General features: G+C 58.3%; 1 protein-coding gene across 5 annotated transcripts in view; it reads right to left on the bottom strand.

The window, feature by feature from the left end:
• SCN5A (sodium voltage-gated channel alpha subunit 5) overlaps positions 1 to 24,567 on the bottom strand; it is a 92,077-nt gene extending 67,510 nt beyond the window's left edge. For 3 of the 5 annotated variants that reach the window (XM_043595724.1, XM_043595725.1, XM_043595728.1), the window contains exons 1-3: positions 24,401 to 24,566; positions 9,116 to 9,430; positions 6,271 to 6,389 (exon numbers count right to left, since the gene is read on the bottom strand). In XM_043595724.1, coding sequence (XP_043451659.1) covers positions 6,271 to 6,389; positions 9,116 to 9,388 — 392 coding nt within the window. In that variant the 5' untranslated portion in view covers positions 9,389 to 9,430; positions 24,401 to 24,566. Of the gene's footprint in view, positions 1 to 6,270; positions 6,390 to 9,115; positions 9,431 to 24,400 lie in introns of all 5 variants that reach the window. The other 2 variants (XM_043595726.1, XM_043595727.1) reach the window with 1 other exon arrangement.
• Positions 24,568 to 25,529: the final 962 nt, after the last annotated feature.

Here is a 25,529-nt window from a genome sequence, read left to right as displayed (position 1 = left end):
GGCCCTTGGCCTTGAACTGAACTGCCGCAGGCCTTGGGTGATCCCCGACCCTCTGGCTACTTCTCTGCTGTGTCAAGCTGGATGGAGCTGTAACTAAGCTCCACGGTCTCTCTCACCTCTGCAAGGCCTATGGAGGAGCAAGGGGCAGGCCCTGGGCCGCTTACGGGCTAGGGCACCCCCAAGGGGCCTGATCCAGAACAGGGACACTCTGGTACTCTCACAAATTCCCTCCCCAGCCAAAGAAGAGAGGCTGAGACCGCGGCTCCCTTCGGCTGCCCCCAGACTCACGACCCGGCCCCAGCCCCGCGTGCAGCAGCTGGCCGCCTGCGATCCCCAGGATCCCCACGGGCTGCCAGGGAGCTGAAGTAATTGAGCCCTCGGGGCCTGCCTCTTTCCTCTCCAGTAGAGCTCCACCCTTTTGCAAGGTCTGAACCAGAGCCTGGTGCAGTCAGACTGGAGACTGGGCTGAGCTGGGGTGCTGACTTGTGAGGGGAGTGCGGCGCTGCCCCAGCTGGGGAGGGAGGGGAGGCGAGGGAGGCCTCTCGGAGAATCTAGGTGCCAGCCCTCGGCGCTTCTAGTCGTCTGTCTAGGGAATCTAGGCGACTAGGAAATAGCACCCCAAGGCCCACCCCCAGTTTATAATGAATTCTCCAATTTCTCACCTGAGGTAAAGGAAGATCGGGCTTTGGGAATCTCCCTTAGTTAAAGCAGAGCCTTTCAGCTCCAGGAAGTCCTGATTCCTCCCTGGTGGGAGGACATCCCTCCGAGGATGAGGGTGGGGGTGTGGGGGTGGGGTGGGGGAGGGATGTCCCTCAGCCCGACAGCTGCCCATCCCTCTGCCTGTGTTCAGGTCTCCAGGGCCGAACCTAACTCCTCCTCCCTGACACATGCAATTCGTTCCCCACACCCTGGCTCTGTGCCAAGGCTTTCCTTACTGGGCAGGTAACTCGCCCCTCAGCCAGCTTTACTCACCCCCACGGATCCACTACTGGGGATCCCAGGTGACTGCCGGAATATGAAAGGAACGACCCTGAAGAGCAAGTATTTATTGAGCCCTTCCTAGGGGCCAGGCTCTGCTCTCTGTAACCAACCATTAGCGAATTCAATTCTCCCCACAACTCTATGGGGGGGGGGGGGATTTGGTCTCCCTTTTGTACGGGGGGAGACTGAGGCACAAGGCTAGGCTGCTAGTGACTACAGCAGGTCGAACCGCAGCCCTCCACCCCCCACCACCCAGACAACCACATCTTAATCCCTGACAAGCACGAATGTTAATTTCTATGGCAAAAGGGACCTTGTGGGTATGATTAAATTAGGGGTCTTGAGATGGGAGATTACCCTGGATTGTCTGGGTGGGCCCAAAGTCAGCACAGGGTCCTTCTAAGTGGAAGAGGGACACAGGAGCCAGGTGGGAAAGACGCCACCAGCGGTTGCTGGCTTTGCACACGGAGGGGCCACAAGCCAAGGAATCCGTGCAGCCTCTACAAACCGGGAATGACTAGGAAACAGATTCTCCCTGGTGCCTCCAGAGAGGAACCAGCCCCACTGATACCCTGATTGGAGTTCAGTGAGAACTTCTCGGACTTCTGACCTCCAGAACCGGAAGATAATGAGTTTGTGTTGTTTTAAGCCGTTACGGTCGTGGGAATTCCTTGCGGCACCCACAGACGACCGGTGCAAAGCTGGTCAATGCACGGCCTGGCTTGGAGCCCGGGCTGGCCCAGCACAGAGCCCCCCACGCTGAGCCCGGCTGCCCTGTCTCTGCATGACGACACCGAGGGTCCAGCCTGAAGGGCTGGGGGGAGTCCCGCTGCCTCAGGTCCCCACCCGCCAAGGGGGAATGCTACCCCACACTTGGCTTCTGCCATTCTCAGGGCAGTAAGCCAATGAGTGACGGGCTCTATAAAGTGGGAGCAGACTGCCACCCGGGGGAGGATCGCAATTAGCTGCCATTTTAAAGAACAGACCTAAGGAGCACGTGTGCCTGGCCCCGGGTGGGAGACAGGGAGGCGTCTGAAGAGCTCCGAGATAGGACGGTATGAGAAACGACACCCGCCTCTGGCCGGGCCGGGCAGGAAGGCTTCCTGGAGGAGTCATTTAGACAGGCACCCACGGCTGGGCAGGGTTCTTTCAGCAATCCAGCGGCGCGGCCGGTGGAGGTGAAGCAAGGTGGGCTGACTGGGGGGACCCCTCTCACCCATCTCGCTAGAGTGAAGGAAAGGCCCCTTGGCAGAGAACAGCAGGGTGGACAGGCTGCCTTGGACCAGAAGACTTGGCTGGACAGACATAGGCGAGCTGAACTCCAGCATCAAGGCTTGGGGAAGAGCCAGACAGCCGGGGCCTGGGTCCCAGGGTGGCGAATCACAAGAGCTGCCTGTCCTGGCTCTTCCAGACACAAGGACAGGTTAGGACGAGGTGCAGCAAACTCTAGTCTCTCTGCCACTTGACTGCGTGGCACCCTGCCTGGCTCTCCCGACCCTGAACATGGCCCTTCCACTCCTGTACGTGTGTGGTCTCTTCCTGCCTAGAGGTGCTTGGAGTCCACGTGACTCTGCCCAGAGCATCCCCAGGTCCCCCATGGAGCTCAGCGTGCAGCCGACACCAGGGGGATGAGTCAGGGGCACAGCCGGCCAGGGCGCACCTGCTTGTATCGTCTGGCAGTTTCAGGCCGATGACTGAGCCGGCCCCGTGTGTGGGCAGAGGCAAAGGCCAGCTCTCGAGGTCTGAGCTCAGCTGAACATCTTCAATCCTGTCGTGTCATTGTCCCCAAACACCCACTCCCAGCCTCATGATTAAAATGCCAGCAAGGACTGCCTGCATGGGTGGTGGGGAATGCCTGAAACTTGGCCCGTCTATCTTCAGATCCCGGGGAGTCAAAAAAAAAAAAAAAAAAAAAACCTCCCAAACAGAAGGGATGCCGTGGGGGGCATGTTCATATATTTGTGCTATTCAATGAACATGCACACACACACACACACACACACAAACATGTGGTTTGATTGCCCATTTGAATCTGCTAGAGAAACGTGGGAGGATTTTGTGAGCAGATCCTGTGCACCCAGGAAGGCAGAAAGCTTCTCGGCGTGAACGTGAGGCCTCTCTGAATGTGGCTGCGGTGCAATCAGGGCTTCAGTCGGTTTCTTTTATTTGATTCTGGCAGGAACACATCCTGCAGGATTATAACAAAAATACATCGGAAAAAAATAATCCTACATACCCATATTTACTTTGTAGGCCACTTCCCAGGGACGCGTTGCAAGGGCGGAGCACAGAGCGAAGCTGGACTGAATTACGGGGCGCTCGCTAGCACGTCCCTGTGAGTCCCCGGGCTGTTACTAGTGAGTGGGTTTTGAGAGCAGGGGCTGCCCTCCTGCCCTGTCTTAAGTTTGTCTTTGCTCCCTTGCCCTTCCCGAAGGGCCTGGCGCAGAAATGCGCACCTGTGTGGCTCGGTGGGTGTCAGCGGATGTGAAAATGGGAGCCGGCCACGGGTGCAGACTTTCGGTTTTGCAAGACGCAGAAGGGTTAGGTAGAGCTTTGCTGCGTGACAATATGCATATAGTAACACTGCTGAACTGTATACTTACATATGGCTCGAGATGCTAAATTTTGGGGTGTGTGTGTGTGTGTGTGTGTTTTACCACAATACAAAGGAATGTCAGCAGAGTGAAAACTCACTATTCAACACACGAAATCTGTGTGCATTCGAAACGCATAGCGACTGCTAATGGGCACAGGGTTCCTTTTTGGGGTGATGAAATGTGCCGGAATTGGAGAGCGGTGATGCTACATTTTAAAATGATAAATTGTGTGGCATGTGGATTATATTTCAATTACGAAGAAAAGGACTACACGGAAAGCTAGTGGACTCCCAGGCCTCCCACCGGGGATTCTGGTCTGGAAAGGGCCAGGAATCGGCATTTTAAATGATGGGGCCCTCACAGACCGACACTTGTAAACGACTGCCCAGGGCGGCGTGTGCCCGAATCACGGGGCCCTGGCGAAAATGCAAGGGGTGGGGTGGGGCCCGAGATTCGGCAGGTCTTACAAGACCCTCGTGATGCGGGCGTTACTGGTCTGTGCCCCACTCTTGAATGGCAAGGCTCAAGGGCACGGAGGCTGCTCCCAAATCCTGCGGATCTGGACCCTTCTTCTCCCCCGCTGCCCTGAGCCCACCAGGGGGCGCACCAGCAGAGCGCTCCCATCCCCACGCAGTGGCTTGTCAAGGCAGCCCCTGGGAGACCTTCGCGGGGCCTCAACGATAGCAAGCCACTTCCCTGGGGCAGCGACCCTGGGGGACACAGGCCGGCGCTGAGGCCTCAGGGTGGGTCCCGCCGGGTGGAAGGAGCACCCCACAGGCTGGGCCTCTGCTCCATGGACACTGGCCAGGCTGGGGACTCCAGTGTCCCGACTGCCTCCCTGGCTTCATCTGCCTGCCCCCGCCCCCGCCCGGCCCAGAGCCTTGCAGGAGGAATCCTGGGGCTGCTGTCGCATCCCTGGGGGCCCGCTGCGGCTGCCAAACAGTGCTGGGTTGGTTAGATACCTGCAGGAGAAGCCCCAGGTGGGAGCCGGAGAATGCTTTCAGGGAGGCCCCGCCCCTGGAGTGAGGCGGGGACCAGCTCAGGGCGAGCAAGAAGGCCGGCCTTCCCTCCCGCTGCGCTGTCCCCACCAGGCTGTGCCCACACGCTGGCAGGAACGACAACCACAACCGTTCCTGCAGCTGTCTTACCACTCTTAGGGGGACTGCAAAACTCCCAAGGGGCCAAGGACAGAGTCTTATTCAGCTCCCTACACCCCGGTGCCCAGCAGAGTGCCCGGGCATCTACGGGGCGTTTAGAAGCAGTGGGCAGAAGGGCTCAAAACTCAATCTCGAGCTCCTGGCGCCTCGCTTTGAAGGGCGGGCGGTCCCCGGAATACGGCCCCTCCCCCACGGCGTCTGTCCGCCCTGGAGACCACCCTGCAGTTGCCACAGCCGCGGCTGGGGCTGCGGGTGAGACTCTCCCTGGACACACACGGGTCTCTGGAGCCCTGTGAGAAAGGCAGGAGCCGGCGGGAGGAGGGGAGAGCGCGGCTGCGTGCAGAGAGCAAATCTGGCAAAGCGCCCCTCGGCTGAACCCCTGGGGTGAGGCTCAGGCACACCTGGGCGGCAAGTGGAGCCAGGAAGCAGCACCCTTCATCCCCGCCTGGGCAGGCGGAGCCCCTGAGCTGTCCGCCTCTTAGCGGACACGGGGCAGGGTGTTTTCCCGAAGCCTCCTGCCCTGCCCAGAGGTGAACGGGTCTTTGCCTTGGCCTCAGAAAAGGTCCATCCAGAGTGGGGAACGGAGGGGGGCCCTCGGGGAGCGCTCTTGGGCCCGCCTGCCACACCCACGACTCATCGCCCCACCGCAGAGCCCAGCGGCCCTGATTCGATTAACAGCCCAGCCAGCTGCCAGCCCGAGGAAGGCTGCCCAGGCGGGCGCACTGAGCCGCAGATGCCTCCGGCTGCATCCGGACCCCCGCCTGCCCGCCTCCCCGCCTCCCCATCTGTGGGGCCCCTTTTCCGAAGTCCGCAGAACCGCCGCGATTGGGTGCCGGCGCCCCGTCCCACGTCCCACGTCCCACGCGGCGGATCGAGGCCCCCCTGGGGGCCCAAAGGCCAGTCCCGTCCCTTATTACACTGCAGCCGTCCCAGAGCGCTCCTCCACAGCCGGCAGCTTTTTTAGGCTGCGGTTTATATAATTTAACGCTAACCGGAGTTCTTTGAGATAACTCTGAAACTGCAAACATTTTGTCAACACCTAATCAAAAAGCAAGTGTCGCCTCCCTCGAAGGATGCCCACGTGTGACTGCACCAGAGGCCTCTTTACCAGGAAGCGGTTTCTCCTTGGCTGAGCCCCGGTGACCTGCTGCAAGGGGGTGGGGAGGCGGCGGGAGGGGACTTTGGAGCCAATATCGGAGTCAGGGGACCCTGACAGGCCTGTGTCTTCTTAGTAGGATCCCTACTAAGGATCCCTTAGTCGCTCGGCTTCCAGGACGTTTCTCTCCTGAAGAGGCAGGGCTTCCCAAACTTTCCCGTGCCCGAGAATCCCCTGGGAGGTTGTTGAAACGCAGAGGCTTACTTGGCAGGTGTGGGGTGGGGCCCAAGAGCCTGCCCATCCAACCGGCCACCAGGTGATGACTGTGCTGCCTGGGCCCTCGGGACGGGGACGGCCCTGCTCTCAGCCTTAAACACCCTGCCCACCTCCTCGTGGGGCCCAGAGAAGATGCACAGCACGGACCGACTGCAAAGGATATGAATGAACCAGAATCTTCACAGCCGCTCTCCGGATAGGGTGGAAGGGACTGAGGACATACAAGGCATTCGTGGCACTGAACCGGAAGATGGTCTTGCCTTTATTCAGCACGATGAAGGTCTGTGAACAGAGAGGGGTTTTAGGTTGGGGCGGTGGCCCCTCGGCCCTTGTGGAGAGAGGATTCTGGGGGGCAGGTGTCGGCTCAGAGCCCTAGAACCCTGGCTAAGGGGTGGGGTGGGAGAAAAAGAGGCAGCTGGTGTGTTTGGCAGGTCAATGGGCCCTCACGGTGTCGCCTACGGCTGCAGTGGGATCAGGTCAAGTTTAGGGGAACGCCAGGTTGGCAAAGTTACGTTTCAAAATTACGGCCCTAACAGGAAGAGGCCTCGCATGCGCCCAGCCGAGCTGTTATCACAGCAGAGGCCAGGATCTGGCCAGGATCAGCTCCTTCCCCTTCCCCCTGCCGACCCCTCCCTGCCCGCTGGGGCCACAGGGACTGATGAGGGAGCTGGTCCTCGAGAAGACTGTAACAGGTGAGAAGCAGGGATGGCAAAACGCAGACCCCAGCCCTGAGGCCCTGTCTCCTTGAGTCCAGGACAGGTGTCAGCCCTGCAGCCCCCACCAGAGGAGATGACCGATGACCTAGCGTCTCCCCCCACTGGGGGGGGGGTGTCTTTTTTTTTTTAAGTTTGTTTGTTTATTCATTTATTTATTTATTGTGTGTGTGCATGCACACACGAGTTGGGGAGGGGCAGAGAGTGAGGGAGACAGAGGATCCCAAGCAGGCTCCTTGCCATCAGCACAGAGTTGGACTCAGGGCTCGATCCCACACACCATGAGATCAAGATTTGAGCTGAAATCAAGAGTCAGACACTCAACCCACTGAGCCACCCAGGCGCCCCTCTTTTTTTTTTTTTTTTTAGTAGGCCTCACACCCAGCACAGAGTCCACTGTGGGGCTTGAACTCACAACCCTGACATCAAGACCTGACCTGAGATCAAGAGTTGGACATTTAACTGACTGAGCCACCTGGGTGTTCCCCTCTCCGGGGTGGGGGTGGGGTCTTGAGCAGCCCAAGGCGGACCCTTTCTGCAGGCTTCCAGAAGACACTGTCCACACAGCACCGTGGGATGTGGGAGTGGACAGGAGGTGCTGGAGGCTAAGCCACGTGCAGATACAGCCCTCGAGGACAGCAGCGCACCCCCCCTTCCCTGCCCCCCCCCCCCCCCCCCCCCCGCCGCCACCACCACCCAGGCTAAGCCCGGCACAGCTGAGGTGGCTCAGGGGTTGTGCTTCTGCGAAGCTTGAGCTGGTGAGACAAAGTTCTATTTAATCTGAGCTGGAAAGATAAGCTGACTGGATGTGTCAGGACAAAAAGTTCTGCTGTGGTACCTGTGTCACCCCTCGGGACTTCAGGCAGTGTGGCCAGGGGGCAGCAAGGAGAGACAGAAGGTTAGAGGCCACAGTCAGACCCAGGCCATGGTTCAAGTATTCCTGATCACAGGGATGGAAGCCAGTGTCCCCGGCCGCCTCCAGCCTCAACTCTTACCCGCCCCCCAAAGCCCAGCCCAGTCTCCCCTCCATCCTCAGTTGGGTCCTCCTGCCACGGTTCCGGCCTGTCCCAGCTGACTCCCACCTAACTGCCGCTCTCATTTGCCACTGAAACCCGGACTGGCCACCAGCTCTGGCCTTAACCCTCACCCTAATTCTTACCTCCCGCTCTGGCCAACTGGGACCTAGGCCCACCTACCCTGACGGATCCCAGCTTCCAGCCTTACTCTGAGCCCAACTGTCGCCCCAGCCTTCGACCTCAACCTCACCTGTGTCACTTGAACCAGGGGCAAGTGCCAGCAGGTGCAAGGTGTCTTCTCTTGCTGCGCATGTCGACTGGGTGGGCTCTCCCTTTACCCATTGACCCGCACACCCACTCACATCACACATGGAGACAACTGTGCAGCACACCGACCCTCAGGCTCCTGGTCTCTTAAATGCAGTCTCATGGCATGGTCACACACACACACACACACACACACAGGCACCTGGTGACACAGACACACAGGACTTACACTGCCGCATGCTCATACTTGCCCTGTGAATACCGACTCTGTCTGCCTTCCAGCCACCTTCTTCCTTAGGACCTGGCCTTCTGGGGAAAGGCCTCCACCAAATATCTGCTGGTGGTCTGAGAGGTGAGGCCGGGGCAGGGTACCCAGATGGGGGAATTCACCTCTTGGGTGCAAATCCTTACTGGGAGGAAGCCTGAGTCACCCTTCCCAGTGGACAAAAGCCACCTCCCCGCCCCACACCCAGGGGGACAATGGCAGAGTAAGCTCCCTCCCCACCCCTCTCGGATGTCCCACCGGCCCTCACAGTCCCTGTTGCCAGCCTGCGAGGCCCAGGAGCCACTGCCTCGGCCCCCAGCCTGAGCTGCCCAGGCACGGCCAACGCCCGGCGAACCCTCTCGCCAGAGCGTGCGGGCCACAGGGTGTCCTTAGTAGGAGAGGGGACCACGTGCTGTGCGCTGGGACCCAAGACGGGGAGAAGTCTGCCAGAGGGGAAAGTCTAAGCACAATGACTTCCAGAATAGGGCACTCCACAAGGTGGCAAGACAACCGCGGCTCTGCCCACTCCTTCCCTTCTAACACCAAACCGTATCAGGCTGCGTAATTCTGGCTTTTATTCCGGAATAAAATTCAGATGATCGGAATATAGATCACCAATGACTCACTCCCTCGAAGCCCAGGGAGCCTACCCTGAACGCAGCCCCACGTGGAGGCGAGGCCCTCTCCCTATCTGCTGTCGACAGGGAGCCGCAGGAAGGCGTGGGCACGGAGGTGGGCGGCCGTCACCTTTTGGGTGCTGTAGAAGGGGTCCAGGTCCTCCAGGGGCTCCCCGATCAGCTCTCGGGGCGGGTTGCCGTAGAGATCCGGCAGCTTTCTGGAGGCCTGCAGGTCCAGCTGGGGCCGGGGAGCCTCCTCCTCGGGCAGCCCTTCCCGGCTCTCCTGCGAGGCGGCCGAGCCCCGGGCTTGCTTCTCCGCCATGCGCTTCTCGATGGCCGCCAGGGACTCCCGGGTGAACCTGCGGAAGCTGCTGGTGCCCCGAGGTAACAGGAAGTCTGCCATTTTCTCATCCTGCTTCTGGGGCCCAGGCGGTCCTCGCGTGGCCTGTGGGGAAGCCAGGAGACACAGACGCGGCGCCTGATGCTGTGCCCGGACCCAGGGGGCGGGGAGGGGGGGGAGGACGAGGTTGGCGGGCAGGGTCCCGGGCGCAGTTCCCAACCTCTCCAGAGACACACCTGGCCGACCCTGGCCTGGGTAAACCCCGTGTCCTCCGGGCTGTGGGCTCCGCGTGGGGACCCGCGGGACAGTCCCTTTCCCATCCCAGGGGGCACGCTTGATGGCAAGGAGGCAAGAGTGGCTGCCTCACCGAAGCCCTTTGCTCTGCCCCACTCGACACAAAAGGGAGCCCTTGCACCTGTTGTTTCCTTACCCGAGCCTACTGAGATACTTCCCACCAAGGTGCTGACACTCTCTGGACTAGGAGGGATGCTCCCTAGGGCAGGGATGGGGCCTGTCACCTTTTTATCAGGTCTGTGGCAGGGCTGGTCCTGAACAAGCGAGTGATGGAGGGAATCATGAAGAACACCCTGTGCCATCCCTCTTCTCAAGCTTGTCCCTTCTATAGGGACCCCTGGGGCCCTGTGGAGGGTGATCACAGGCCTCCTGGGCCAATGCCCAAACTCTGGGTCTCTTTTCCAGGCAGACGCAGCCTGGGCGCGGGGGCCAAAGGGTGGGGGCCGCTCTGTCTCCCCACAGCACCATGCGCCTGCAGGGGAAGGCTGCCCAGACTTCTCCTGGGGCACGGGGGTGCCAACCTCTGGTAACTGAAGGGGCATCTGTGTCTGCCGAATGAGACGCAGGCAAATCCCACGGGTTTCTGGAAACAGCAGGGTAACAGTCATGCAGGTGCTGGCCCCCTGGTGTATACGGCTGCAGCAGAGGACCCCCCACCTCGAGATCCCCAGGGGGAGCATTTTTCCAAAGATGGGAAACTCAGATGGAGCATCTCAGGCTCCTCACACCTCCCCACCTGCTCCCTTCCTCCCATATCTGAACAAGTGACAGCAGAAGCGGACAACAGTGACCACCATCCACGAGGGTGTCCAACCGGCACACATGTATGACGCCAGACCGGGGGAATGTGGGCCCCAGTGGCCTCAAACGATCCAGGACCTGGTGCGAACAGGCTCTGCCTATGACATGGAGGCCAAAGAATGCGCTCCTGACTGTCCCAGCAAAACAGGATGTGGTAGGCACAGCTCCTGACTGGGACACCACCGGGAAGGGGGAGGCAGTGTCACTAATTACCACATCAAACCCAGGAATGGCCGGGCACCAGCTCAAGAGGGCAGGGTGGACACCTGTTGGAGATCCCTGCCAGGACAGAATCCCTTTCCGCCAACCAAAGGCAGGCTTTGCCTTGATCTCACTCCCGAGAAACATGTCACCAGTGACCCCAGTGATCTGCCGCATCGGCCCTTGCACACAGCCCGCAAGGAGCCCAGGACCAGGCACCGTGATTGCTGGGAGGCAGGCACCTGGCCAGGTGACAGGTAAACAGTGAGCAAGCGCTACACAGCCTTCCCCAGGGAAGCGCAGCAAGGAATGTGTGGAGGGAAAGTCAGAGCAGAGGTCCTAGGACCCCGCACTGTAAGAACCACCCCATCCTTCGGTGTCTTGTTCTTCTGTTCCATCCAAGTGAAGTTAGAGGAGCATCTCTGTTAAAAATAGCAAGTGAGGGAGTGGGCTCCATTTTCTAAAAGCGATCTTTGTGTAGCTTCCATCTTCGAGTGAACAAAGAAAGGTGTCTGTAATACTCATCACCAAAGGTGAATGATTTTTTCCCCCTTAGCTGGTAAGAATTTGGGTAATTGTACACTTTCCTTTTTGTACTTTCCTTTAGTGCTTGAATTAGTTAGGATGATCTTGTATCATGTTCACAAAAGCCATAAAGTCATTAGTCTTTCTTTTAAAAAAGGTGGGGGGGGGGGGAGGAGAAAGAAAGAAAGAAAAAAAAAAAAGCCAGCCTGGATGACAACAGCCCTTTGCAGGGCAATTCTCTCCACCATCAGCAATCACCAGTCAAGTAAATCAGGAAGCCTCCTCTTTGACTTGGAAGTATTTCCTAAAAATAGTGTTCTCTGTCTCAACTGTATCCATCTGTGTCCACATGCCTGCAAGGGTTCTGGAGACACGTGTATGCCCACGGACCTACAGAGGCTCACCGGTATATACTGGTGTGTGTGTGTGTGTGTGTGTGTGTGTGTGAGAGAGAGAGAGAGAGAGAGAGAGAGAGAGAGAGAGTGCATGCACGCACAAGCTGACACCTGCATATACGTCTGTTCCCGTAAAGGTGTTTTTAAAACGCATATTGAAATCGATGATTCGCGCAGATCGGGGCACGTCTCCTAAGTGTACAGGTGGATGAATGTCTGCAAACCAAACAAACCTGGTAACAGCACCCAGGTCAAGAAAAATAATTGTCTCCGGTCCCCCAGACTCAGATTCCCCTCCGGTCACTACCTCCCTGGTCGGGGCGACCACTCTTCCGACTGCTGGCACCAGAGACACCTTTGTTCATCTATGGAGTTCGGGAAAGAGTTCGGGGCAGGGTAAACGACACCTCATTCTCACTAACTTCTCACTGCAATTAAGCACCTCCCTCAATTATGAATGTAGGCAGCAAAACGATAGCGTGAGCGGTACCTGTGACCAGTAGAAGCTTGCAGATCTTTCCCGGACCCATGACAGGTGCCGCAAGCTTCTCAAATATCATGAACGCTTATCGATACTTCAAAATGACAATGCTTATTAGACCCACTGCTAGATCTTATTGTTTAACACGTTCACAAAGAAGCGCTGACGATGGGGGCCTGGGTCTTAGGAAGGGTCTTGTCCCAGGAAGTCTGTGGTTTCTGAAACCAGATTCCAGATGAAGTTCCCTGCCAGCGCGCCCCCCCTCAACCCCCCCCCCCCCCCCCCAGCCAGGCAGCCTCAGGTTCCAAAGTAAACCAGTCAAGAGTGTCCTTTGTCTCTGGCCCCCGCAGGCGGTGTGTGGTGGGTGGGCAGGATGGATCTGTTTTCTCTCTTGTTCTTCCCCTGCCTGCACCTGGCTTTGGCCTTGCCCTTCCTTCAGCAGCTCAGGGCCCACACCCTGCCGGTGGCCGAGACCTGCTGGGCCCTGGCTGCAAGGTTTCCGGTGAAGCCAAGGTAAGGAGGGGTTGGGGGTGGGCCAAGGACGCTCCAGGCTCAGGCCCGGCTATAGCCTTCGGGCCTGGGAGGTCAGGCCCCTGGCTTTCCAGGGAGGCCCCACCTCTGGCTGGGAGGAGCAGGGGGCCTCTGTCTTGCACAGCTTCAGCGTGTGGGGGAGCCCAGACCTGGTTTCATTCCAAGAGCATGCTCTCTGGAAGCAGCACGCCGGTGACTCTCCCCTCGTCTGGGACAGCTTGTCTGTCCGCTCCCTGGAAAGGCTGGAAAGGCTTCTCCCAGCCGATCACCCTTCCCGGCCCACTTGCCCCTGTTCTGTCAGCTTCACTCAAGCTCAAGGGGCCCCCGACTCCATCCTCTCTCAAGTTTATCAGTTTCTGGTTACTGGGGGCATGTCTCCCAAAGTTCTGCTGGCTCCCGAGACTTCACGGAAGCAGACCGTGAACCCTCCTTCTCAAATCGGTTCCTCCTGATCCTTTCCTCTGACCCGGGCTACACCCCTGCACCCTCACCAAACATCCCCGCCTCCTTTCCCACCGCCGCTGCCCAGGGACAGGCCTCCTCTCCCGGCTGGCACTGTGCTGACACCACGGCCACTGGCCTCCTCCTTCTTTCCTTCCATCCTTTACATTCAGCTCCATCACTCCCTGGCTCAGACATTCCCAAACACTGTCCCCTGCCCCGTGTGATGGCAGGGCCACCCTGAAGGCTCTCCTCACCGACCCACCTCCTCCAGGACACCCTCTGTGACTGCCCACGCACACTGACCTCCCTCCTCTGGGTACCCTGCCCTTCCCCGCTTCCTGGCCTCGGCTGTTCTCTGATGGTCCCTGGGGTGAGTCTGATTTCACCCAACAGCCTGAAAACCCCTTCTTAGGGAAGGGCTGGGCCCCCCTCCTCTGAGTCGCTGGCCTATACATACCAGTATTCACAACAGGGTGAAGATGCTGTGGGGGGAGAACAGCCAGCGTCCACACCAGAAACTGGACCCTTCTGGACTTGTCTCTTATTTTTTGTCTCTTCAGGCGGCCTTCCTGAAGGAAGATTTTCCTGAACGTATGGGGCACAGAGCTGGTGCTCAATTCCCGGTGGTCACAATGCCATGACGTGGAACTCGACAGGGTGCAGCCGTGGGTACAGTCCAGGGTTGGGGACTGATGCTCTGGACCTCCCTGGTTTCAGCACTAAGGTTGCTGCATCCTGAGATGCGATACCCTTTGGTCCCGGACAAACCAGAATGGTCGGTCACCTGAGAGGTAAAGAGGGACAGGACTCCAACCCAACCTCTCCTTGTGGTGCCTTCCTGCCTGTTCCGCTCCCGGATCCCAAGGCAGGCATGCTCCAGCATCCTGAGTCACCTCTGGCATTTTGGTCGCCTTGGAATCGGAGCCTCTGGAACACAACATGCAAAGAATATTCTTTGCCATGTAAATTTATGCAAGGCGCTCCGTGGAAGTGGTTCCCAGGCTTCCTAGAAAATCTCTACCGGCTTCCTCTGCTCTGTGCTCCTCCCTCCCACCCTGCAGGCTCGGGCAACCTGTGCCCTTGCCCCATGGCCCTGCTTTCCACTGCTCTTCAGTCCTAAAGCAAGAAGCTCAGGGAGAGCGGGTGGGTGCTCAGGAAGCCAGGGCTCACTCCCCACAGGTGGAGGGGAGGGCACCAGGAGCGAATTTATATCTTCCTTGAGGAAAACAAGTTAAAACTAATCAACACCTCAACGCATAGAATCCTTTTATCAACTGAGTGATTCAGTGAACATTTAAGCAGCACCCACTGTGTGCATGGTCCTACAGATGACTTCCTAGAGTACTTTTCTGCCCAAGGTGATGGATCCTAAATCAACAGGTCATGATGGGAAAATGAGTCCGAGCCATCCGCAATGCCACTCGGTGGCTTCTAAGGAAATTTCCACTTAGCCTTGCTGAGATTAGCAAGGAAGCGATGCCCTGGGCCAGAGAGCCGGGCCCTGTGCCCAACTCCGCTTCCACCTTTGGTTCCCCCACTTCCCTCTCTGGAAGATTCCCTGTTTCTGTTCTGCCTCTGCCTTCGGCTGTGTCCTGAGCTCCCAAAGCACAGTCCGGCCCAGCAGACATGCCTCGAAGGGCCTGGTGAATGAATGAATGAGTGAATGAACGCCAGATTAACCCTCCTATTGCCCAGCCACTAGCCCACACGGTGAGCTTGGACAGCATCAGAACGCCCCCTTTTTCTGGACCTTAGTTTCCTCAACCATGAGCTGGGTGGGCCATGCCAGCAGTATGGCTGAGTATCACGTGCTCATGATACGTCTGAGACGGCTCTAAGTGCTGCTGTGGGTCACCTTTCATCCCTGCAACAATCCCAGGAAGAGGGGAGGTTATTATCTCTGTTACACAAAGGGAAATCTGATGCTTGCAGGTCAAGTGAGCGAACCCCAGTCTGTGCGAAGCCAGGCCTAACCAAGGTCCTACCTCGTCTCCCACCTCTGATGGCACAGAGGGTGGGGAGGAAGGGACAAGGTCTACCGTGGGTGGGGCATGTCTGTGATCCCCACTACAGAGCGAGGAGTCCCTGGCTTAGTCCCTGTTGGCCTCCTCTGGCTGGCCAACCTGTCTGTGCCCACGTGTGGGCAGATGCTCCCAGGGAGCCCTGGCCGGTTTCTGCCCATGCCCAGAGAGTCAGCAGTTCCCTCGCTGGAAACGATTCCCTAGGAGTTTCTCTCTCCAGCTCCGGCCCTGTCCAATTGCCCTGTCCAACAGGGTGGCCACCCAGCCCCCATGGCACGGAGCACGTGGAATGTGGCTCGTGCCCATCGAGATGTGCTGTTGTTCGCTCCACACCGACTCTGAAGTCTTAGTACGGTCAAGAATGTCAACGGTCCCATCATTAACTTTTAAACGTGGATTACGATTTACACAGACGATATTTTGGATATACTGGGTTAAGTAAAATATGTTCAAATTAACTTCACTTGCTACTTTTGACTTTTTAAAAAATGTGGCTACTAGACCATTTCACGTTGCATATGTGACTTGCGGTTGTAATTCACGTTACATCTCCACTGATGGCATGACCACGGTGTCCCGGCCACCAGGCTCTAAACCCTTACAGAACTCCACCCGCTTTGGGCTGGGCCTCAGGCTAGCTGGGGGTGGGGGAGGGGAGGGGCAGGGAGGGGGTAGGGATGGGCTGAAGGACAGTTGTCCTCCTCCGCAGACCGGAAAGCGGCCACCCCGGTTTGGGGCAGTGGCTGTGGGTGGTTGGGAGGGAGGTGGGGGACAGGGGGGATGTGGGAGGGGTCTACAGCATCCCTCCTGCCCAGGCAATTATCTGCACAGTCCTGGAGCTCCCAGGGTACCAGCTTGGACAAAGGCTCAGCGGGGGTGCCAGCTGGTGCTCGTGGCCTGTGCATTCAGGTCCTTGCTCCCGGATCAAAGGCACATTGGCATGTCCTTGTGCAGGGCCTCAGCTAACCGGCTCCCTGCAGGCTCCACTCCTTTGAGGCTGCACACGCATTAACTCTGTCTAGTCCGAGCCCTATCTCTGGGGAGGGGGTGAGGATCCTGAGGGGGCTTTCCTTCTCTAGTCCCTATCCCAGCCCCCAGCAATCTGGGGAAGTCCTGCAGAATCCCCCCCCCATCCCTCCCGTTGGCGAACACGCCCACCCCAGAAGCTGGGGATGCCCTCATTTACATTCATTTGCATCTCATTTATTCCAACACTCAGGCTGAAGCCGAGGCTAATTCAGCTGACAGGAATACCCCACCCGTTTGTTCTGCGAGTGTTTCCCCAGGCAGGATGAAATGGGGTCCCTGAGACCGGGGCGGGGGGGGGGGCTCTCCGGAGTGGGCGCTGAAGGGAGAGCTGGAATGGGGGCGGGGGCACCTTTGGCTGGAGCCCTGGATTCAGCCAAAGCCCCTGTTTTTTCAAACTCCTCCTTCCCCACAGTAAGGACAGGGCCCACCGGGCTTGGAAGCGGTTCATTCATCTCGGGGTCAGTGGTGTTCCCAGTGCCAGGTCAGGAGAACTGCAAACTTCCCAGGTCATTCAGGGGCCCCTCCACAGGGCACACGACATCCTCTTCCCCCCCAAGCCCGAGTCTGCCTTGTAATCCTGTTCACTGCTCCATGCACAGGGATCTATAATGTTGTGCCAGGAGGCACTGAGCTGTTAGTCAAGGCCCAGGGCTGCCTAGAGGCCCTGGGTCTCCAGGGTGGGGACCTGAATGATCCACGATGCGACCACAGAACTCAGAAGTCAGAGAGCTGGCTCAGTCAACCAGGGCACTTCTGCCCCAGGCCCTGGACCATCTATACCCATGCATCTACACACATTTGGGCCAGAAAGGTGCCCACCTATGGCCTGGGAAGCACCTTGAGGGCACACAGGTGCCCAAGAGACAGCAATCAGCATCCTAAGCCTCTTTCTAGCACCATTTCTTCCAACTCATTTTGCTCAATACCTGGGCTTAAAAAAAAAAAAAAAGCCTTCGTGTACCGATGTCATGGCAACCGAAGCATTTATGGAGCACCTACTGTGTGCACTGAGGGAGACAGAAGTTCCCCCAGTGAAACCTGGGGAGCGTAGGGTCCCTTACTCCTCAGAGATAAGGCAATCCACCCACAGATACACAAAATCTATGCCACAAAAGTGTCTGTTGACACAGTATGGATGTGCAATCCTTTTGCCTTAATACTCTGAAATTGAGGTGTAATACACAAACAAGAAAATGCACAGATTTTAGATGCTATAGGTGAACGACTTTTAACAAATCTATATACTTGTGTAACTACCCCCTCCGCTCCCCAGGTAAGATCCTAAACATTCCCATCACCGCAGAGAGTTCCCTAAGGTCCCTTTCCGGTCAACTTTTCTGATTTCTATCAGCACAGATTAGTTTTGCCTGTTCTAGAACTTCACATATATAGAAGCCCACTGTATGGGCTGTTGGCATTGAATGTTCTTGCTCGACATAATGCTTCTGAGATTTTTACCGTGTATTTGTTGGTGACTGCCGTCTAAGTCATCTAAGTTGCCTTTGCAATGCACAGCGACCATAAGTGACCCATCTGGGGACAAGCCCTTCAGAAACAACTCAATCATAAAAGGCAAGGGCTGGAAAGGCCCCAAAGTCCAGCTATCTCTGGGGACGGCCGCCCCCGGGGGATCCTTAGGGAGTATTTTTCTCTCCTTCCCTCAGACATTTCCTGAAACAGAAACTCAGCAATTATACATCTAACAGGCACCCAGCTCAGCAAGCGAGTGGGGGCTTTCCCTGGGTTTCCAGTTTTGTTAGCGACTAGCTGTCGCTTTATTTAACTGGCAGTCTGTGCCTCATCCAAGCCCACCACGGTGGGGGTGGTGGCTGGGCTGGCACTGCAAATGGCCAGCTGAGCTCCCGGGCCTTCTTTCGCTCAAGTCTGGCTGTGGCGGGCAGGCCTCTGTCCCTCTGCCTCCCTGCACCCCCACACCAGCTGGGTGTCCCTTAGTCGGAGGATGGGAGAATGGGCTGAAGGGCCTGGATTCTTCCCGGGGATGGGCCCCGAAGCAGGCAGCAGGGCTGGGCAGCAGAGGGCAGGCACTCTGGCTCTGAGGAGCTCTTTGGACCACTTTCTTGCTATGGGCCCAGGTCGATGAGGCTGGGGCTCTGATGGCCACACAGCAAGTATTGATGGGGCTGGGCTGGTCCCTCCCGTGGCCTGATTTCCAGCCCCCCCCCCCCACCCCCCGCCCCGTCTTAGATCTCCCAGCCTGGCCAGATGGAGGGACAGCTAATGTAGCCCGAGAAATCAGTGCTTCTAGCCAAACCTCTCCCTGCCCTGCCATCCCTTTGAACACTGCCTCTGGAGTCAGGCCCTTCCTTCACACAGGACTTCGAGGAATCAATACCCGCCAGAAAGGCATTTACCATCCTTTAATGCCAGGAAGAGCCTTTCTACCCTTCAAAATCCATTCCCAGAAAGCACGGGGACTGCCCGGGCCAGGCCTGGGTGGGGCGAGGGAGACAGGGGCCCAGGCTTAGCGCCGTCCCAATGCCTGTGTGACCTTGAGCCTACGGGCTGACCCGCACTGGCCCTCGGCCTCCAGGGCTGCAAGGAGGGGACAGGCCCCTGGAGATGACACCAGCGGGATCTCCAAGCGGGTGAGGGACCTTCGGCGCCCACACAACTACCACGAGAGCACCTCTATCCTGTTCTTTCGCTCCCTTAACACCCCCGTGTTGGGGGGCGGGGGGAGGTGCGGCTTCCCACGGCCTCCCTGGAGACTTGGTCAGAAGGCAAAACGGAGGAGGAAGAACCGAACTCCAGCCCCAGAGCACACACGTTTGCTTCTCAGAACAGGCCCGCAAGCACAGCCTGCTTTCACCTCTCCAAATTCTGTGCCTCCGCCTCAGCTGGACTCTAATCCCACCTCTTCCAGGCGCCCTCCCCTGGCTGCTCTGGGCCACACTGACCTCCACCGGGGAGGCTGAGCCCCCAGCCCCAACCACGTGTTTCCTCTGCCCTGAGCAGCCTTCTCTCTGGCCCTGGGGGTGAACCTGCCAGGCCCCGAGGGTCTTCGGTATCCTTTTCTGCCCATCCAGAGTAGTAAAAGTGAGGAACGGACAAGAGACATTCGCAGAACTGTCCCACCAGACTCTAGCTTCAATAACCAGTAAATTTTCTGTTGGGCTTAGCGCATGCCAGATACTCCTCCAGGAAATGAAGCTGGTGGTGGGGAAGCTGTGGGCACCCAGCTCCCCAGCCCAGGGCTGTGATTCTGCAGGGTGGGGTGAGGGTGGCCTGGCAGGGGAGGTGACACAAGTTTCAAAGAGTCTATGAGTCACATGGCCCCAGTGCTGTGCCAGCCATGGGGCTTGCTCCTGAGGACACTGCTCCTGGGCTCCCTCCCCCGTTTGAGGGTCCCAGGCCCCAAGAATTGACGTGGAGGCTCTATAAATAGCACCCATTCCATATTGATCATCTTAAAAAGACACGGTATGTTCTAGGCCCACAAAGAGAAGAGTTGTGTCTAAAAATAGTCTCGTCCCCAGGAACCACTGCCAGTCCCAGGCAGTGGTATAACCCGTGCATATCAGAAGGGGGCAGATGATGGAAAGGGTGGGGGTCAGAAACTGAGGCATCAAGCTCCACCTCATTATCTCTATTCTGGCCACCTAAGCCACCCATGCCTCAGGAGCCTGTCAGCCTCAGGGCCTTTGCACATGCAGTTCCCTCTTTATAAGATATTCTTTCTCCAGATGTCCTCTGGATTGGTTCTTTCTTGTTATTCAGGTCTCAGTTCAATCACCTCCTTCAAGAGGCCTTCCCTGACCAGCCAGTCTAGGGTCACTTTTGTCTCTCCATCACATCATCCTGTTTTATTTCCTTCATAGTCCTGATCATGATCTAAAATTATCTTCTGTATCTATTTGTTAAGTGGTATCCAGACTGTCTTTCCCCAGGAGCAGGTAAACTCCATGAGAGCAGTTATTGTGTCTGAATTGTACACCTTCTAGAATCTTCCATGGCACAGAGTAGGTCCTGAATGTCCTATCCAGGCTCTCCCCAACCACCTCAGGCTGAACTCTGCCCCAGACCTCCACCTCAGGCCAGTCTGGGCTGGCAGAAGAGAGTGGGCATCCAGTCCCGGCTTCCTCTGCAGCCACCCCCCCCCCCCATGCCTGCTCTGCTCCCTGCAACGTCCAGCCTCTCTCCATAGGCTGCCCCTGGCTTCACCCCTTCTCCTCTCTGCTTCCTTTGTAGAGTTTGCCACGGGAGTTTTACGCTAGCCCCCCTACTCCTGGGTACCTGCTCCATACAACCTCATCGTGTCCCCAGATACTGCTTTCTGGAACACCTTTCTCTCCTCACAGCAAGATTTCCTTCTCCTTCGTGCCCCCCACGCCCAGGAGGAATCACAGCTCCTGCCCGCAAAATCCCCCTCTGAGAGCAACTGAGGCCCCATGGGCACAACGTCAATGCAGAGACCTCCGGCCCCTCCCTGTGAGGAAAAGGTATTTTTCCCTACAAGCACTGCCCGTGGGTGCACTGCATGAACACACATGCCTAGAGTCCACTTCAGGCTCTCCCTACACCCCCCCCTTGACCCCACCCCCGGCCAGCTCCCCTCTATCTCTTCCCTCCCTCTTAAACCATCAAACTCTTGCAAAGAGCTGTCTACACATGCTGTCTCCACTTCCTCACCTCATGCTCATTCCTGGATCCACTCCAAACTAGCTCCTACCCTCACTGATTCATTCATTCATTCATTCATTCATTCACTCATTCAACAACTGTCCGGCTGCGCCGGGCACCACATTCTGGAGGTGTTAAGGAAGTTTCTGTTGCCAAGGTCATGGGCACCCTTACTGTTGCTCAATCTAACAGACACTCGTTTTGAAATTATGCATTCTTTTTGATCTATCCATGAACTTCTCAGAATGCGAAGGATTCTGCACTCTTCGGCAGAAGGAAACGGAAGACACCCCTTCCTCCAGGACGGGCTCCCTCCTTGCTTTCTGTGACACCTCCCACTCCTGGCCTGCCTCCCACCCTCGGACTGCTCCTTCTCAGGCTCCTCTGCAGACTTCTCCGGCCTTGACTGTTGGACTGCCCCCACCCTGTTGTGTTGCCCCCTCTATCCCACATTAGGATCACCTGGGTGCTTTCAACATTTCTGGTGCCAGATGAATTAGAACCTCTGGGGGTGGAGCCTGGGCATATATTTTTTTTTTTTTTCAATTTAAAAACGCTTTCCGAGAGATGCTAACATCGCCAGGGTTGAGAACCTCTGGTCTGCACTCTTGCTGGACAGTCTAATTCACTGCCATGGCTCCCATGGCCGGCCTCTGCAGATGATTCCAAGTTTCCGCCGCCAGCCCAGCTCTCCTGCCTGAACGCTGGACTGTCCCCTCCAAATGACTGCTGGACGTTGGCATCTCTCTCTGGAAGCACCGACGGTTCCAGTCAGAGCCCCGCAACATCCGTCGCTTCTCCTTTGTCCTTTATCAAGCTTGCCAACCTACACTTCGCTCGCGGTGTGGGAGGGCGGTGGGGAATCTCACTTAATGAGCAATCGAAGTTAGGGACGGGAGAAGAGGCGAGTCCCTGAACAGAGAAGAAAGTTGGAACACGACAAGTTCCACCACCTGTGGTAACCTGACTGTTCCTCTCCTTCAATTGAAAGGCTTTTGGTGGCACCCACGGTCCGCACTAGAGGGGTAGGACAGTCTAGAGCAGATATATGGACACCTGGGTTCAAACCCAAGGCCTGCTTCTTAGTAGATGTGCGACTTAGTAGATGTGTGAGCAAGTTAGTTAACTTTTCTGGGTCTCCCGTTTCACCACCTGCAATACTGTCCTTAGTATGGTCCCCCGCCTCCAGGGTTGACGCAAGGATTCAGGGGATGAGCCTTATAAAGTGATTAGTGCCATGCCTGGCTGGCAGAAAGCACTCAGTGAATGTTAGCTATTTTTAGTACCATTACTGAGGATAAATTCCCAATTCCTGAGTAGAGCTCACAAGGGCCCCCGTGACTGTGACCTTGGCTTTAGCTTCTGCTCTTCCCTCCCTCCCTCACACCATGAGACCCAAACGGGTCGCTGAACTAACAATTGTGTTGTCTCGCAAATCGGCACTGGGTGGCTGGTCCTGATGGCTATACTGTAGCTCCTTCATCTAGAAAACTCCTATGCATCCTTCAAAACCCATGTGGAAGGTTATTTTTGTTAGATAGATAATCTTGACTCTTCCGGCTGGAAGATAATCAGCCCTCTTTCAGGTGAGCAAGGGGACGCACTCCTGTCGTTACACACCTTTCCGATAACCTTCCCATGGGTGAGCGGGAACTAGCCTCCTGTGAGCAGAACGGAGACTGCCCCTGACCTCTGTCCCGGGACGTTCCCAGGACTCCCTTCTTGGGTTGCTGGGGCACCAGCCTCCTCTGCTCCACAACTGTCAGCTGTCTCTGATGCTTCCCACCACTCCGAGCTCAGTCTTCATGCTGAGTGAGTCAATCCTGGAACTTTTCCAGAGCAGCTCTGAGCACCACACAGAGACAGGCCAAGCACCTCAGAGGCACAGCAGCTGCCCCCGCCACCCTGGGCTGAATGCTGGTTCTCGGCACTCCAGAGCCCCTTCCCTGTCTGCTCAGATCCTCTTTGGTCAGTCCTAGGTCCTTCTGGCCCCCAGGAAGTGGCTCTCAAGGAATCTTCACCCCAGGTGGTACGCCAAATCCACTGACTCTCTAGACGACCTTGGGTAAGTCCTTGGCCCACCGCCAGCCTCAGTTTCCCCCTGTACAATGTGGCAGTGATGACAGGAGTAGATTAAAACTTCAACGAGGCTCATTTCAGCACAGAGCTGGACGTTCTAGCACAAAATCTGTGTTCCACGGTCTGGCTGTGCCCTGACCCTCCCCTTCCGATACTCCTGTGACTGCGGCACGGTCTCAGCTATCAGCCTGTGTCACCCTCATTCCGATTTCCCCCTCCATTACCACCCGCTCACGTGCACCTGCCCAATTCCAACTGGGAGGAGTTGAGGGCAAGGAGATGGAGTCGAGGACAGCAGTGCCCAGGGCTGGGCTCCCAGTGGCCTGGGCCTCTGCTACTCAGGGTCCCCGTAGACCCTGAGGGGTTTGATGGGAATCAGGGAGAAGGCTGAGGTGCTGCAGCGCGGTGGGGTCATAGGGTGTGTCTGTCTCCACTGCGCTGTCCAGGCTCACGGAGGAAGGTGCCGAGGGTCTCAGCAGGAGCTGGGGGGAGACAGCTGGGGGGATGGAATGCCAGCCCAGGAGCCTAAGAGGAGACGGATCCTGCCCTCCTGGGACTGGACTCGGGGCTCTCAGGAGAGAAGACTGACTCCTGCCCCAACCTCAGTCATGGCTTCCTGATTCATCTGTGCACCGGCCTCCAACAGGTGTTTGCAAGGCGGGCCTATGGCCGGGGCCTCGTCCCCAGCATCCCGCCTCCACTACCACTCTCCACATCTCTGGCCTCCACCAGGCTAGGCACCACGACTTCCTCCCGGTGCCACCAAAGACGATCAAATAACGCAGAGAATGAGAGCCGCCTCCCTCCCGTCAGGGCGAGTGGATCTGCCCAGGTCAGAGCGAGGAGGGCAGAGAACTCTCGCCAGTCCCAGCGCACAGAGATCTCCTCTGTCGAGGCCACAAGGAGTTCTTCCCTCCTTCAAGGCACACAGAGACCAGATGCGGCCCCGTTGGGGCGTCAGAGGGCACAGAGATCTCTTCGTGGTCGGAGCGCGCAGAGAGATAGGACACACATATAAATCTCTGCCCCCTCAGGGCGCAGAGATCTTTCCCAGGTCAGGACGGGCAGAGATCTCGTCCCAGAGAGGATACCCTCAGAGGACGGCTCGGCGGGGCCCAGAGAGAGGGGGTGATTGGCCCCCTCCCCCATCCCCAGCCCTGCTCGGTCGGCTCCCCGGCTCTCTGGAACCACACTCACTGCGCGCCTAGTCGCCGCTCTGACCTTGGGGTCTCCGGCCTCGGGAATCCGGGTCCCAATCCCAGACCCTCCCAGAGCCTGCGCCAGGGTCGGCCGGGAAGCCGGGGCCGCGGCTCCTCCTCCCCCTCCGGCCCTCGACAGCGCACCGGGAAACCCGGAAGGAAAGGGATGAGGAGGGGGCGCAAGGCGATTACAGACGCCCCCCTCCCCCCCCCCCCGGGGTCCCCTCCAGCCCGGCAGATCTGCACCCTTTCTTCTCCCGCCTCCCAGCCTCGGGGGGCAGCGATGGGGGAGGGAACTGCCGGGCGCACCCGGGGCAGGGGAGGGGGTGCGCAGGGGCTGGAGGGTCCGACCCTCGGGGAGGAAAGTTGGGCGGCGGCAGGCGGAGGGGGCTCCGGCCGGGCCGGGGCTCCCGGGCGCGGGGGCGCTCGCTCACCTGCTGGTCCCCCGGCCCGGGCCCCGGGATGGGCGGCTGAGGCTCGGCGCGGACTCGGCTCGGCGCGGGGCTCGGGGCACTGGGCGCAGGCTCAGCGGCCCCGGGGGCGCGATCCCCGCATCCCACGGGCGCCGCCGCCGTCTCGGCTCCGCCGCTCCGCTCGGGCTCCGGGGCTCGGCGGGCGGCGCGGGCTCGGGCTGGGGGCGGGGTCGGGGGCGGGCCCCGCCTGGGCTCGGCCTGGGGCTTGGGGCCCCGGGCTGGCTCCGCCCCAGAGCGACGCGCCCCGGACTCCGCACGTGGCGCTCCGCCCGCTCAGAGGGTGAACCCCTGGGCGCCCGCCGGGGCGCACACCCCCACGCTGACCCGGGGGGCGCCCGGCCGCAGACCGCCGCCCACGCGGACACGGACAGGCACACGCAGACGCGGGCACACGCTGGGGTGCACGCTCACCGACCCGGGGACGCTTCGCCACATGCAGCCACCCACGCGGACGGGGACGGGCACACGGCGGCACGCACCGGCGGGTACACACAGGCATCGCCACCGACCTGGGGACCCTACGAGGGATACTCAGCCCCCTGGACACGGACGTACCCTGATGCGGCCTCACGACACACGCGGACGCACTGGACACACGCACACCTGCGCAGTGAGAGAGACACGCACCGACACACAGACACCCACATGGACATCGGCAGACACACTCTGACGAACTCAGCGACAGGCGACTCGGAGACGCACATCCCCTGACACGCTGCCGCGGAGGCGCACACGCTCACACGGGGATCACACTGGCCCGCAGAAGCACGGGCAGCACCCAGTTCCGCACGGTACCAGACGCCTGCACCGACACACAGACACACGCAGACCAGAGACAGGGACACAAGCAACAAATAGACAGACACCCACACATGCTCACGTACGCCCACCTCGTTGGGGCACACGCAGCCTGCACCTCGACAAACACACACACACACACACACACACACACACACACACACTCAAACGTGGGGACACTGAGTTAGACACTGCCTCTCACACACGGACAGAGACTACCCTGCAAACTAGGGCTTGGGCACCCGGGCTGACCCATAGGGACACATGCCCGGGAACGCACGCCTTTTTAAAA

The sequence above is a fragment of the Prionailurus bengalensis genome, chromosome C2, assembly GCF_016509475.1.
Source record: "Prionailurus bengalensis isolate Pbe53 chromosome C2, Fcat_Pben_1.1_paternal_pri, whole genome shotgun sequence".
Classification (NCBI taxonomy): Eukaryota; Metazoa; Chordata; class Mammalia; order Carnivora; family Felidae; genus Prionailurus; species Prionailurus bengalensis.
The sequence above is the reverse complement of the archived record's forward strand: the minus strand, read 5'-3'. Positions and strand labels throughout refer to the sequence as shown.